The 14,601-nt window shown below is 50.0% G+C and overlaps 1 protein-coding gene across 1 annotated transcript in view; it reads right to left on the reverse strand.

Annotated features, from left to right (window-relative positions):
• LOC147111397 (uncharacterized) overlaps window positions 1–14,601 on the reverse strand; it is a 325,410-nt gene that overhangs the window by 71,219 nt on the left and 239,590 nt on the right. The window contains 1 exon segment of the mRNA XM_085999884.1: window positions 4,945–5,100. Coding sequence (XP_085856010.1) covers window positions 4,945–5,100 — 156 coding nt within the window.

Genomic DNA, 14,601 nt, shown 5'->3' on the forward strand with positions numbered 1-14,601 from the left:
CTAGCTAGGTTCTTCATTTTCACTCCACCCAGATGCCCCTCGTGAAGCTCCTTTAGCACTTTATCCTGGAGTTTGGGTGGAATCACCACTCTGGATCCACACATCAAGGTTCCTCGGCACAATGACAGCTGTTCTCTTCTTTGCGAGAATGCTGGCAACAGTGGTTCGCCATGTGCTGGCCATCCCTTCACTGTTAAATCGTAGACCAGTGAGAGAGTCGGGTCATTTCTCGTCTCCCTTTCAATGGCAGAATTTGTTACTGGTAGACATTCCACTATGGTAGAGTGGAACATCTCTACTGGGTCTACTGTAGGTGCCTCTTCTACCGTTGGCAACGGTAGGCGCGATAAACCGTCGGCATTCCCATGCTGTTTTGATCCTTTGTATTCTATGTTGTATTGGTGTGCCCCTAGAAAAAGGGACCACCTCTGTAGCCTTTGCGCTGTCATAATGGGAACACCCTTTTTAGGGTTGAATATGAAGATGAGGGGTTGATGGTCAGTCAACAAGGTAAATTTTTGTCCGTGTAGGTAATGGTTGAATTTCTTCACTCCCCATACCAGGCTGAGTGCTTCCCTGTCGATTTGGGCATAGTTACGCTCAGCTGAGTTTAATGAGCGTGACGCAAAAGCTATCGGCCGTTCTGAGCCATCTGGGAATTTATGCGATAATACTGCTCCTATGCCGTAAGGGGATGCATCGCACGCCAGTCTGATTGGCAGTGATGGGTTGTAATGAGCCAAAACTTCTTCGGATGTGATTAAGTCTTTGCATTTATGGAAGGCACATTTACAGTCTTCGTTCCATTTCCAAATCACTCCTGTTTGTAGAAGTTCATTAAGAGGGTGTAGAAGAGTTGATAAATTACTATCATAAATTTTTACCGAACTTATTAATCCCAGGAACGACCTTAATTGTGAAACATTTTCAGGTGTTGGGGCTTTTATGACCGCTTCAATTTTTTCAGGTGACTTATGCAACCCTTCATTATATGATATCTGATTTTGGAAAAATTCGCACTTGGGGCGATTTGCTCGTAGGCCCCGTTCTTTCAGCCTAGTGAGCACCTGCTCCAAATTGGCAAGGTGCTCGTTGTCATTTTCTCCTGTTACAAGGATGTCGTCTAGGTAGCATTGAGTCTCCGGAATCCCTTGCAGGACTTGCTCCATAGCTCTTTGCCAGATAGCTGGAGCTGATGCTACTCCAAAAACCAGTCGATTGTACTGGTACAGGCCTTTGTGTGTGTTTATCGTGAGATACTTTTTAGAGGCCTCCTCAACCTCCATCTGTAGATATGCCTGTGCCAAGTCAATTTTGGTGAAACGTTTCCCTCCGGATAGTGAGGCGAAAATATCTTCTATCCTCGGAAGAGGATACTGTACCGTGTGAAGGACCGGGTTTACAGTCACCTTGAAGTCTCCACAGATGCGAATTTTTCTCTGTTCTTCAGATTTATCATTATTCAATGCTTTTTTCATGACTGGAACGATGGGTGTTGCCCACTCGCTCCAGCTCCACCTCGACTGCTGGACGAATTGCGTATGGCACCGGTCTTGCCTTAAAAAATTTGGGAATTGCTGCATCTTCCCCTTTTATTGAGGCGGTGATGCCTTTCAAGTTTCCTAGTTTCTCTTGAAACACTTCTTTGGCGTTGGCCAAGATGTCTTTTAATCGTTCAGGTATGATGTCATCATTGTTTTTTTTCTTACTGGTCACCGTCAGTGCCTGAATGGAGTGCCAGTCTAAACATATCTTTCTGATCCATTCACGTCCCAACAACGGTGGACCACCATCTTGTAGAACGTATAAATACAACTTTTGTATTTCTTTGCCGTTGTATACAACAGGCACCCTTATTTTTCCTTTGGGGTATACTTTCTGCCCCGTATATGTTTTTAAGATAATGGATGTGTCTTTTAGAGGTATATGTGAAAATAGCCTCTCGTAATCCCGTCGATTTAATACGGTTAGAGCTGATCCTGTATCTAGCTCCATTTTAACTGGGGACCCTGCTATCGTGAGGGTAACCCAAATGGTTTGGTAATCATCTTTGGCAAGTACATTATGTAATTTGAGACAGCTTAGTCTCTTGTTTTCGGAGTCGCTATCGCTCTTCTGGTCTTCGGAGCTACTGTCCATCATCATTTGTACCTTCCTGTACTTTCCTTTATTGATTTTTTTTTTTCCTGTCTGTGGATTTATTTTGTCCAGATCGGCATACCCGTGCAATGTGTCCAATCTTTCCGCATTGCCTGCATGCTTTGTCCTTGAACCAGCAGTCCCTCTGGTTATGGGTGGATCTGCCGCAGCGATAACATCTTTCGAAACCCTGTGTCATTTCATGGGTGCCGAAGTCCTGTGTCTTTTGTTGTATCTCTGCAGCACCTCTTGCTGCTGCTTCGTATGATACAGCCATACTGAAAGCTTTGTCCAATGTTAAATCTTTTTCAGAAAGCAGCCTTTTTTGTGTTCCTTCACTTAAGAGACCGCAAACGAATTTGTCTCGAAGATAATCTGCTAGTCCTGCCCCGAATTGGCAGTACTTTGATAGCTTTCTTAATTCGGTTAGGTAATCAGCGTTACTTTCATTCTTGTGTTGATTTCTCTTGAAGAATTTGAATCGTTCCGCTATCAGCAGCGGTGTTGGGTTTAAGTGCTCCTGCAGGGTATCGACAATTTCTTTAAAATTCTTGTCCTTTGGTTTGGCTGGAGTGATTAAATTTCGTAACAGCCCGCATGCCTTTGCGCCCATTAGGTTCAGCAGTACTGAAGCTTTTTTTTCATCTTCTATTCCATTTGCAGTGCAATATACCTCTACTCTTTCCACGTATGTGGTCCAATCCTCTATTTCGCTATCAAAAGCATCAATATTGCCAGACTTAGGCATTTCAGAAAAGATATGGCGCTTCCCGCGCTTTCCCGCCGCTGCTGCCGATGACAACGCTGTTTCCCGCGGTTTCCGTTCTTTTTTAAAAAATTTATTTACAGTTGGAGACTCGTTCCCGCCGGACTTTCTCTCCAAGTCTGAACACTGAAATGCTTGCCGCGCCGGCCGTCTCCCGAGTGCTCCCTCCCAGTCCGTTATTGCTTGCCTCCGATTTCGCTGCCTGTCTCAGCTGTAGAGCCAGCCGCTGGAGCCCCAGCCGGACGCCCTGGAAGGATTAGCGCAGTACCTGCCACCAGCTTGGCCAGCTGGTGAAACCACAGCTTCTCTCACTTTCTTGAGTCTTCTGGACGCCCGAGGAATCGATGTCCTTGAGGTGCTGCCGAATTGCAGGTAAGTCCGTTTCCACTTCGTCGCCACTGTAGTGTCCGTGTGTTGATAAAGACACTGAAGACAGGAGTTGGTTCATAGGTGTTTACTAAGCAAAGTCTGGGGGGGGGGGGGTTCTAACGGATATACACAATATATAGGCTTATATAGCCCGAGTGGCCATTACCGGCAGTACAGCACACCGGGGGCTCTTAAAGGCACATACACTACAGGCCTTAGCGGTATGTGTGAAAACAGTCGTTTGTAGTCATGTACAGAGATCACTGTTAAAGCTGAGCCTGTGTCCAACTCCATTTTCAGCCTAACTCCTGCCACTTCTGGAGTAATCCATATTATTCTGTGATCCCCTGTCTCTTTCACACAGTGTAGTTTTAGACAAGCCAGATCCTCTTCCTCTGAGTCTGTCACTTTTTCCTTTATCTGAACTGTCTCCAGTCACGTGGTGTACTTTCTTGTATCTATCTTTGAAAGGTTTCTTGTTTTCAGTCACTTGATGTACCTTCTTGTTACTCTGTATTTATCAGTTTTCGGCTTCTTATTTGCTTTGCAGACTCTTTCAATGTGCCCTTGTCTGCCACATTGTCTGCAGTCTTTATCTTTAAACCAATAGTCATTGTGGTCATGTGACATTTTGCCACAGCGATAGCACTTCTTTTCTTGTTTCAGTGACATTTTATAAGTTGAATATTCCAGGGATTTTTGTTGAATTTCTAAAGTGCCACATGCTGCTGCTTCCATTGCTATTGCGATACTCAGAGCCTTCTCCAATGTGAGGTCTTTTTCAGACAGGAGCTTCTTTTGTGTGCTTTCATTTTGCATACCACACACAAATCTGTCCCTCAATGCGTCTGATAAGCCCACTCCAAATTGGCAATGTTCTGATAATTTGCGCAACTTTGCTAAATATTCAGAAATGCTTTCATTTTTGCTCTGGTTCCGTTTATGGAATTTAAATCTTTCGGCTATGAGCAGTGGTTTGGGGCTTAAATGGTCTTGGAGTGTGTCCACTATTTGTTTGAATGTTTTGTTTGCTGGCTTTTCAGGGGTTAATAAACGATGTAGCAGCCCGTATGTCTTTGCGCCCATAACACTCAGCAAAACAGTGGCTTTCTTTTCTACCTCCACTCCGTTAGCTTCACAGTACAACTCCACTCTTTCAATGTAAGTTGCCCAGTCTTCAATGCTGCTATCAAATGCTGCAATCCTGCCAATCATCACCATTTTTTTTTCCAAAACCCGTTTTTCTTTCTTTACTAGTTAGCTAGCGTCATGCAAGTCCTGTGCACTTTTCACTTGACTTACGTATCCCCTGCCTAGCTTAGCAAGCGTGCTCCGTTTTCTCTACCTTCTCGCTCCTTTCTTCCAAGTTTCGGTGTCCTCTGGATGCGATGCCAGAATAGGAAGACGTAGGTTCATAATTCTCGTCGCCAATTTGTTGTGTTTGTATCGCTATACACAACGACATAAAATAATAAAGCAGCAGAGACTGAGTGTAACTTCAAGTGATCTTTACTGGTTAACTGGAACTTCGGCAATGACTATACAAATCGATACGCGTCTGTTATATACGCTCGCAACTAAGGATGTACATCCGCAATACAAAGTAGTCCCTTCAATGTTGTATACATTACAAAACACTCGGCACTTTAGCGACCAGTGCGGTAACTGACCTGTGGAAGCCGTTGGCCCGGGGGGTCCGGGTGGTCCCGGTGGTCCCGATATTCCTGGAAACCCAATGAATCCAGGCTGGCGAGCTGGCAACCCTTCATCACCTTTATATCCTTTGGGTCCTGTGACCCCTGGTGAACCTTGTGGTCCTCGGAAACCTACGAATGACACAAATTAGAACATTAATATTTAAGTGTTTCTCATCCTTGAATTCCATTGTTTGTCCCCTTTCCCCCCTCCTTTTTCCACACCCCCACTGAATGACTTTGACTCCTTGCTGGTTCCTCCCATTCCAGCCACACACGGCCTGCTTGTATATCTGGGCCTCGACACTGAGTATCAGCGTTGGGAGGGGGCTGCGATCACAGATTAACCTGATGTTGCCTCCTTGCATGACCCCCCCCACTCGCAGATAGTCCAACAGTGGGCAGGGGGCATCGGTGTATAATATTTACAAAACAGCTTTTATGATTACACAACTAAATTGATTTATTGAATTGCCTGTTATTGTGAAATACACAACTGTAGAAATTTCTACATTGTTTTAAACCTTATTTTGGACAGGGAAACTCCGAGTTACTGAGGGGGAAATATGGCAGCTGAAGATTTTGAATGATTTGTGGAGAAACGGTAACCCAGACCCAAGGGTACTGTTACACTGAGCCACGACACACAAGCCATACACTTAACATTATGGGGGTGAAATGTGGTTACGCCCCATTTGGGGGTGGTAACCGAATTAGCGGCGGACATTTAGCGCCCAGGATGGGAGAACCGCCCCAGCCGCTAAACTTGGCTTACCGCCCCAGCGAGGGAGCAGAGCGGTATCTCGGGCGCGCCACTTCCTCTTGGGGCGCAAAGCGCAGGAGTGCTGGAGCGTTACGCGGTCGCTCCACGTAGCGCTGACGTGTTTCAGCGCCCCTCCCCTTCCGTTAAAGGGGAGGGCCACTGCGAGCTCTGCAGGCCATTTGACGGCCTCCACTAGCCCACCAGGGTGGCGAGGTGCCGTGGCCGCAGCCCAGCACCGAGACGCAGTGCTGGATGGCACGACGGCAGCCGCGGACCAGGCCAAGGATCTGGAGGTCAGTCAAAATTTAAAATGGCGGCGCGGGGCGCAGCCGGACCGTCCCTTTAATTACCGCTCCGCCGGCGCTGTGCGGCCCGGTTCGCGACCTGCGAGGCTGGCGGTGACATCGCCCGTGGCAGTCTCGTGGGGCACAGCCGAATTTCTGCCACGGGGCACGAAGGGGTCGCGTCGCTCGGCAATGACATCATCGCTGGCGGTGCAGCAGCCGGGTCGCTACTGGTGGGATTGCCGCGCTGCCGGCTAGCGTCTCAGTCACGCCCTGCCGAAGTTCTCGAAGCTCTATTAACGCCCCCGCCCGGGCGATTAGCCCGTTAACGCCCCCCTACTATTAGAATTCCATTTTTTCCCCCCCGGCGCTGAAATTTCTAATATCCAACATAAGCTTTTAAATAAAATATTAAAAATACATATTTCATGATAACACAATTAAATTAATCTATTGAATTGCCTGTTGTGTATTTAATGCTTTCATAAAACCGATTCTTTAAAAGCTTCAGCCTCTCCGAGCTGGGGTGGAATTTGATCTGTTTACCCGGTGCGGAGTGCGGACGTACAGTCTGAGCAGGTGCAGTGCGTCCAACGCCCCATGAAATATCATTTCGATTCAGTCACCTGCACTGATGGGATACTTTCATCGGATTCAAAATTTTAAAGCTTCATTCAAATAAAGTTTGTGTCGAATGTTTTCTTAAAACAGAGAGGCTGTGTGTGTGAGTGTGATCAGAGAGAGGCTGTGTGTGTGTGAGTGTGATCAGAGAGAGGCTGTGTGTGTGAGTGTGATCAGAGAGAGGCTGTGTGTGTGTGAGTGTGATCAGAGAGAGGCTGTGTGTGTGAGTGTGATCAGAGAGAGGCTGTGTGTGTGTGAGTGTGATCAGAGAGAGGCTGTGTGTGTGAGTGTGATCAGAGAGAGGCTGTGTGTGTGAGTGCGATCAGAGAGAGGCTGTGTGTGTGAGTGTGATCGGGGAGAGGCTGTGTGTGTGTGAGTGTGATCAGAGAGAGGCTGTGTGTGTGAGTGTGGTCAGAGAGAGGCTGTGTGTGTGAGTGCGATCAGAGAGAGGCTGTGTGTGTGAGTGTGATCGGGGAGAGGCTGTGTGTGTGTGAGTGTGATCAGAGAGAGGCTGTGTGTGTGAGTGTGATCAGAGAGAGGCTGTGAGTGTGAGTGTGATCAGGGAGCGGCTGTGTGTGTGAGTGTGATCAGAGAGAGGCTGTGTGTGTGTGTGAGTGTGATCAGGGAGAGGCTGTGTGTGTGAGTGTGATCAGAGAGAGGCTGTGAGTGTGATCAGGGAGAGGCTGTGTGTGTGAGTGTGATCAGAGAGAGGCTGTGTGTGTGAGTGTGATCAGAGAGAGGCTGTGTATGTGAGTGTGATCAGAGAGAGGCTGTGTGTGTGAGTGTGATCAGAGAAAGGCTGTGAGTGTGAGTGTGATCAGAGAGAGGCTGTGTGTGTGAGTGTGATCAGAGAGAGGCTGTGTGTGTGAGTGTGATCAGAGAGAGGCTGTGTGTGTGAGTGTGATCAGGGAGAGGCTGTGTGTGTGTGAGTGTGATCGGGGAGAGGCTGTGTGTGTGAGTGTGATCAGAGAGAGGCTGTGTGTGTGAGTGTGATCGGGGAGAGGCTGTGTGTGTGAGTGTGATCGGGGAGAGGCTGTGTGTGTGAGTGTGATCAGAGAGAGGCTGTGTGTGTGAGTGTGAGTGTGATCAGGGAGAGGCTGTGTGTGTGAGTGTGATCAGAGAGAGGCTGTGTGTGTGAGTGTGATCAGAGAGAGGCTGTGTGTGTGAGTGTGATCAGAGAGAGGCTGTGTGTGTGAGTGTGATCAGAGAGAGGCTGTGTGTGTGTGAGTGTGATCAGAGAGAGGCTGTGTGTATGAGTGTGATCAGGGAGAGGCTGTGTGTGTGTGAGTGTGATCAGAGAGAGGCTGTGTGTGTGTGAGTGTGATCAGGGAGAGGCTGTGTGTGTGAGTGTGATCAGAGAGAGGCTGTGTGTGTGAGAGTGATCAGGGAGAGGCTGTGTGTGTGAGTGTGATCAGAGAGAGGCTGTGTGTGTGAGTGTGATCAGAGAGAGGCTGTGTGTGTGAGTGTGATCAGGGAGAGGCTGTGTGTGTGTGAGCGTGATCAGGGAGAGGCTGTGTGTGTGAGTGTGATCAGAGAGAGGCTGTGTGAGTGTGAGCGTGATCAGGGGAGGCTGTGTGTGTGTGAGTGTGATCAGGGAGAGGCTGTGTGTGTGAGTGTGATCAGAGAGAGGCTGTGTGTGTGAGTGTGATCAGAGAGAGGCTGTGTGTGTGAGTGTGATCAGAGAGAGGCTGTGTGTGAGTGTGATCAGAGAGAGGCTGTGTGTGTGAGTGTGATCAGGGAGAGGCTGTGTGTGTGAGTGTGATCAGAGAGAGGCTGTGTGTGTGAGTGTGATCAGGGAGAGGCTGTGTGTGTGAGTGTGATCAGAGAGAGGCTGTGTGTGAGTGTGATCAGAGAGAGGCTGTGTGTGTGAGTGTGATCAGGGAGAGGCTGTGTGTATGAGTGTGATCAGAGAGAGGCTGTGTGTGTGAGTGTGATCAGAGAGAGGCTGTGTGTGTGAGTGTGATCAGAGAGAGGCTGTATGTGTGTGAGTGTGATCAGAGAGAGGCTGTGTGTGTGAGTGTGATCAGAGAGAGGCTGTGTGTGTGAGTGTGATCAGAGAGAGGCTGTATGTGTGTGAGTGTGATCAGGGAGAGGCTGTGTGTGTGAGTGTGATCAGAGAGAGGCTGTGTGTGTGAGTGTGATCAGAGAGAGGCTGTGTGTGTGAGTGCGATCAGAGAGAGGCTGTGTGTGTGAGTGTGATCGGGGAGAGGCTGTGTGTGTGTGAGTGTGATCAGAGAGAGGCTGTGTGTGTGAGTGTGATCAGAGAGAGGCTGTGTGTGTGAGTGCGATCAGAGAGAGGCTGTGTGTGTGAGTGTGATCGGGGAGAGGCTGTGTGTGTGTGAGTGTGATCAGAGAGAGGCTCTGTGTGTGAGTGTGATCAGAGAGAGGCTGTGAGTGTGAGTGTGATCAGGGAGCGGCTGTGTGTGTGAGTGTGATCAGAGAGAGGCTGTGTGTGTGTGTGAGTGTGATCAGGGAGAGGCTGTGTGTGTGAGTGTGATCAGAGAGAGGCTGTGAGTGTGATCAGGGAGAGGCTGTGTGTGTGAGTGTGATCAGAGAGAGGCTGTGTGTGTGAGTGTGATCAGAGAGAGGCTGTGTGTGTGAGTGTGATCAGAGAGAGGCTGTGTGTGTGAGTGTGATCAGAGAAAGGCTGTGAGTGTGAGTGTGATCAGAGAGAGGCTGTGTGTGTGAGTGTGATCAGAGAGAGGCTGTGTGTGTGAGTGTGATCAGAGAGAGGCTGTGTGTGTGAGTGTGATCAGGGAGAGGCTGTGTGTGTGTGAGTGTGATCGGGGAGAGGCTGTGTGTGTGAGTGTGATCAGAGAGAGGCTGTGTGTGTGTGAGTGTGATCGGGGAGAGGCTGTGTGTGTGAGTGTGATCGGGGAGAGGCTGTGTGTGTGAGTGTGATCAGAGAGAGGCTGTGTGTGTGAGTGTGATCAGGGAGAGGCTGTGTGTGTGAGTGTGATCAGAGAGAGGCTGTGTGTGTGAGTGTGATCAGAGAGAGGCTGTGTGTGTGAGTGTGATCAGAGAGAGGCTGTGTGTGTGAGTGTGATCAGAGAGAGGCTGTGTGTGTGTGAGTGTGATCAGAGAGAGGCTGTGTGTATGAGTGTGATCAGGGAGAGGCTGTGTGTGTGTGAGTGTGATCAGAGAGAGGCTGTGTGTGTGTGAGTGTGATCAGGGAGAGGCTGTGTGTGTGAGTGTGATCAGAGAGAGGCTGTGTGTGTGAGAGTGATCAGGGAGAGGCTGTGTGTGTGAGTGTGATCAGAGAGAGGCTGTGTGTGTGAGTGTGATCAGAGAGAGGCTGTGTGTGTGAGTGTGATCAGGGAGAGGCTGTGTGTGTGAGCGTGATCAGGGAGAGGCTGTGTGTGTGAGTGTGATCAGAGAGAGGCTGTGTGAGTGTGAGCGTGATCAGGGGAGGCTGTGTGTGTGTGAGTGTGATCAGGGAGAGGCTGTGTGTGTGAGTGTGATCAGAGAGAGGCTGTGTGTGTGAGTGTGATCAGAGAGAGGCTGTGTGTGTGAGTGTGATCAGAGAGAGGCTGTGTGTGAGTGTGATCAGAGAGAGGCTGTGTGTGTGAGTGTGATCAGGGAGAGGCTGTGTGTGTGAGTGTGATCAGAGAGAGGCTGTGTGTGTGAGTGTGATCAGGGAGAGGCTGTGTGTGTGAGTGTGATCAGAGAGAGGCTGTGTGTGAGTGTGATCAGAGAGAGGCTGTGTGTGTGAGTGTGATCAGGGAGAGGCTGTGTGTATGAGTGTGATCAGAGAGAGGCTGTGAGTGTGATCAGAGAGAGGCTGTGTGTGAGAGTGTGATCAGAGAGAGGCTGTGTGAGTGTGAGCGTGATCAGGGAGAGGCTGTGTGTGTGTGTGAGTGTGATCAGGGAGAGGCTGTGTGTGTGAGTGTGATCAGAGAGAGGCTGTGAGTGTGATCAGGGAGAGGCTGTGTGTGTGAGTGTGATCAGAGAGAGGCTGTGTGTGTGAGTGTGATCAGAGAGAGGCTGTGTGTGTGAGTGTGATCAGAGAGAGGCTGTGTGTGTGAGTGTGATCAGAGAAAGGCTGTGAGTGTGAGTGTGATCAGAGAGAGGCTGTGTGTGTGAGTGTGATCAGAGAGAGGCTGTGTGTGTGAGTGTGATCAGGGAGAGGCTGTGTGTGTGTGAGTGTGATCGGGGAGAGGCTGTGTGTGTGAGTGTGATCAGAGAGAGGCTGTGTGTGTGTGAGTGTGATCGGGGAGAGGCTGTGTGTGTGAGTGTGATCGGGGAGAGGCTGTGTGTGTGAGTGTGATCAGAGAGAGGCTGTGTGTGTGAGTGTGATCAGGGAGAGGCTGTGTGTGTGAGTGTGATCAGAGAGAGGCTGTGTGTGTGAGTGTGATCAGAGAGAGGCTGTGTGTGTGAGTGTGATCAGAGAGAGGCTGTGTGTGTGAGTGTGATCAGAGAGAGGCTGTGTGTGTGTGAGTGTGATCAGAGAGAGGCTGTGTGTATGAGTGTGATCAGGGAGAGGCTGTGTGTGTGTGAGTGTGATCAGAGAGAGGCTGTGTGTGTGTGAGTGTGATCAGGGAGAGGCTGTGTGTGTGAGTGTGATCAGAGAGAGGCTGTGTGTGTGAGAGTGATCAGGGAGAGGCTGTGTGTGTGAGTGTGATCAGAGAGAGGCTGTGTGTGTGAGTGTGATCAGAGAGAGGCTGTGTGTGTGAGTGTGATCAGGGAGAGGCTGTGTGTGTGTGAGCGTGATCAGGGAGAGGCTGTGTGTGTGAGTGTGATCAGAGAGAGGCTGTGTGAGTGTGAGCGTGATCAGGGGAGGCTGTGTGTGTGTGAGTGTGATCAGGGAGAGGCTGTGTGTGTGAGTGTGATCAGAGAGAGGCTGTGTGTGTGAGTGTGATCAGAGAGAGGCTGTGTGTGTGAGTGTGATCAGAGAGAGGCTGTGTGTGAGTGTGATCAGAGAGAGGCTGTGTGTGTGAGTGTGATCAGGGAGAGGCTGTGTGTGTGAGTGTGATCAGAGAGAGGCTGTGTGTGTGAGTGTGATCAGGGAGAGGCTGTGTGTGTGAGTGTGATCAGAGAGAGGCTGTGTGTGAGTGTGATCAGAGAGAGGCTGTGTGTGTGAGTGTGATCAGGGAGAGGCTGTGTGTATGAGTGTGATCAGAGAGAGGCTGTGAGTGTGATCAGAGAGAGGCTGTGTGTGAGAGTGTGATCAGAGAGAGGCTGTGTGAGTGTGAGCGTGATCAGGGAGAGGCTGTGTGTGTGTGTGAGTGTGATCAGAGAGAGGCTGTGTGTGTGAGTGTGATCAGAGAGAGGCTGTGTGTGTGAGTGTGATCAGAGAGAGGCTGTGTGTGTGAGTGTGATCAGAGAGAGGCTGTGTGTGAGTGTGATCAGAGAGAGGCTGTGTGTGTGAGTGTGATCAGAGAGAGGCTGTGTGTGTGAGTGTGATCAGAGAGAGGCTGTGTGTGTGTGAGTGATCAGAGAGAGGCTGTGTGTGTGAGTGTGATCAGAGAGAGGCTGTGTGTGTGAGTGTGATCAGAGAGAGGCTGTGTGTGTGAGTGTGATCAGAGAGAGGCTGTGTGTGTGAGTGTGATCAGAGAGAGGCTGTGTGTGTGAGTGTGATCAGAGAGAGGCTGTGTGTGTGAGTGTGATCAGAGAGAGGCTGTGTGTGTGTGAGTGATCAGAGAGAGGCTGTGTGTGTGAGTGTGATCAGAGAGAGGCTGTGTGTGTGAGTGTGATCAGAGAGAGGCTGTGTGTGTGAGTGTGATCAGAGAGAGGCTGTGTGTGTGAGTGTGATCAGAGAGAGGCTGTGTGTGTGAGTGTGATCAGAGAGAGGCTGTGTGTGTGATCAGAGAGAGGCTGTGTGTGTGAGTGTGATCAGAGAGAGGCTGTGTGTGTGAGTGTGATCAGAGAGAGGCTGTGTGTGTGATCAGAGAGAGGCTGTGTGTGTGTGAGTGTGATCCGAGAGAGGCTGTGTGTGTGAGTGTGATCAGAGAGAGGCTGTGTGTGTGAGTGCGATCAGAGAGAGGCTGTGTGTGTGAGTGTGATCGGGGAGAGGCTGTGTGTGTGTGAGTGTGATCAGAGAGAGGCTGTGTGTGTGAGTGTGATCAGAGAGAGGCTGTGAGTGTGAGTGTGATCAGGGAGCGGCTGTGTGTGTGAGTGTGATCAGAGAGAGGCTGTATGTGTGCGAGTGTGATCAGGGAGAGGCTGTGTGTGTGAGTGTGATCAGAGAGAGGCTGTGAGTGTGAGTGTGATCAGGGAGAGGCTGTGTGTGTGAGTGTGATCAGAGAGAGGCTGTGTGTGTGAGTGTGATCAGAGAGAGGTTGTGTGTGTGAGTGTGATCAGAGAAAGGCTGTGAGTGTGAGTGTGATCAGAGAGAGGCTGTGTGTGTGAGTGTGATCAGAGAGAGGCTGTGTGTGTGAGTGTGATCAGGGAGAGGCTGTGTGTGTGAATGTGATCAGAGAGAGGCTGTGTGTGTGAGTGTGATCAGAGAGAGGCTGTGTGTGTGAGTGTGATCAGGGAGAGGCTGTGTGTGTGTGAGTGTGATCGGGGAGAGGCTGTGTGTATGAGTGTGATCGGGGAGAGGCTGTGTGTGTGTGAGTGTGATCAGAGAGAGGCTGTGTGTGTGTGAGTGTGATCAGGGAGAGGCTGTGTGTGTGAGTGTGATCAGAGAGAGGCTGTGTGTGTGAGAGTGATCAGGGAGAGGCTGTGTGTGTGAGTGTGATCAGAGAGAGGCTGTGTGTGTGAGTGTGATCAGAGAGAGGCTGTGTGTGTGAGCGTGATCAGGGAGAGGCTGTGTGTGTGTGAGCGTGATCAGGGAGAGGCTGTGTGTGTGTGAGTGTGATCAGGGAGAGGCTGTGTGTGTGAGTGTGATCAGAGAGAGGCTGTGTGTGTGAGAGTGATCAGGGAGAGGCTGTGTGTGTGAGTGTGATCAGAGAGAGGCTGTGTGTGTGAGTGTGATCAGGGAGAGGCTGTGTGTGTGAGTGTGATCAGAGAGAGGCTGTGAGTGTGATCAGGGAGAGGCTGTGTGTGTGAGTGTGATCAGAGAGAGGCTGTGTGTGAGAGTGTGATCAGGGAGAGGCTGTGTGTGTGAGTGTGATCAGAGAGAGGCTGTGTGTGTGAGTGTGATCAGAGAGAGGCTGTGTGTGTGAGTGTGATCAGAGAGAGGCTGTGTGAGTGTGAGCGTGATCAGGGAGAGGCTGTGAGTGTGAGTGTGATCAGAGAGAGGCTGTGTGTGTGAGTGTGATCAGAGAGAGGCTGTGTGTGTGAGTGTGATCAGGGAGAGGCTGTGTGTGTGAGTGTGATCAGAGAGAGGCTGTGTGTGTGAGTGTGATCAGAGAGAGGCTGTGTGTGTGAGTGTGATCAGAGAGAGGCTGTGTGTGTGAATGTGATCAGAGAGAGGCTGTGTGTGTGAATGTGATCAGAGAGAGGCTGTGTGTGTGAATGTGATCAGAGAGAGGCTGTGTGTGTGAGTGTGATCAGAGAGAGGCTGTGTGTGTGAGTGTGATCAGAGAGAGGCTGTGTGTGTGAATGTGATCAGAGAGAGGCTGTGTGTGTGATCAGAGAGAGGCTGTGTGTGTGAGTGTGATCAGAGAGAGGCTGTGTGTGAGAGTGTGATCAGGGAGAGGCTGTGTGTGTGAGTGTGATCAGAGAGAGGCTGTGTGTGTGAGTGTGATCAGAGAGAGGCTGTGTGTGTGTGTAAGTGTGATCAGAGAGAGGCTGTGTGTGAGTGTGATCAGAGAGAGGCTGTGAGTGTGAGTGTGATCAGAGAGAGGCTGTGAGTGTGATCAGAGAGAGGCTGTGTGTGTGTGTGTGATCAGAGAGAGGCTGTGTGTGTGAGTGTGATCAGAGAGAGGCTGTGTGTGTGAGTGTGATCAGAGAGAGGCTGTGAGTGTGAGTGTGATCAGAGAGAGGCTGTGTGTGAGAGTGTGATCAGGGAGAGGCTGTGTGTGTGAGTGTGATCAGAGAGAGGCTGTGTGTGTGTGAGTGTGATCAGAGAGAGGCTGTGTG

Source organism: Somniosus microcephalus, chromosome 10 (assembly GCF_052327205.1).
Source record: "Somniosus microcephalus isolate GS21.2 chromosome 10, FLI_Smic_1.0, whole genome shotgun sequence".
In the NCBI taxonomy this organism is placed as follows: Eukaryota; Metazoa; Chordata; class Chondrichthyes; order Squaliformes; family Somniosidae; genus Somniosus; species Somniosus microcephalus.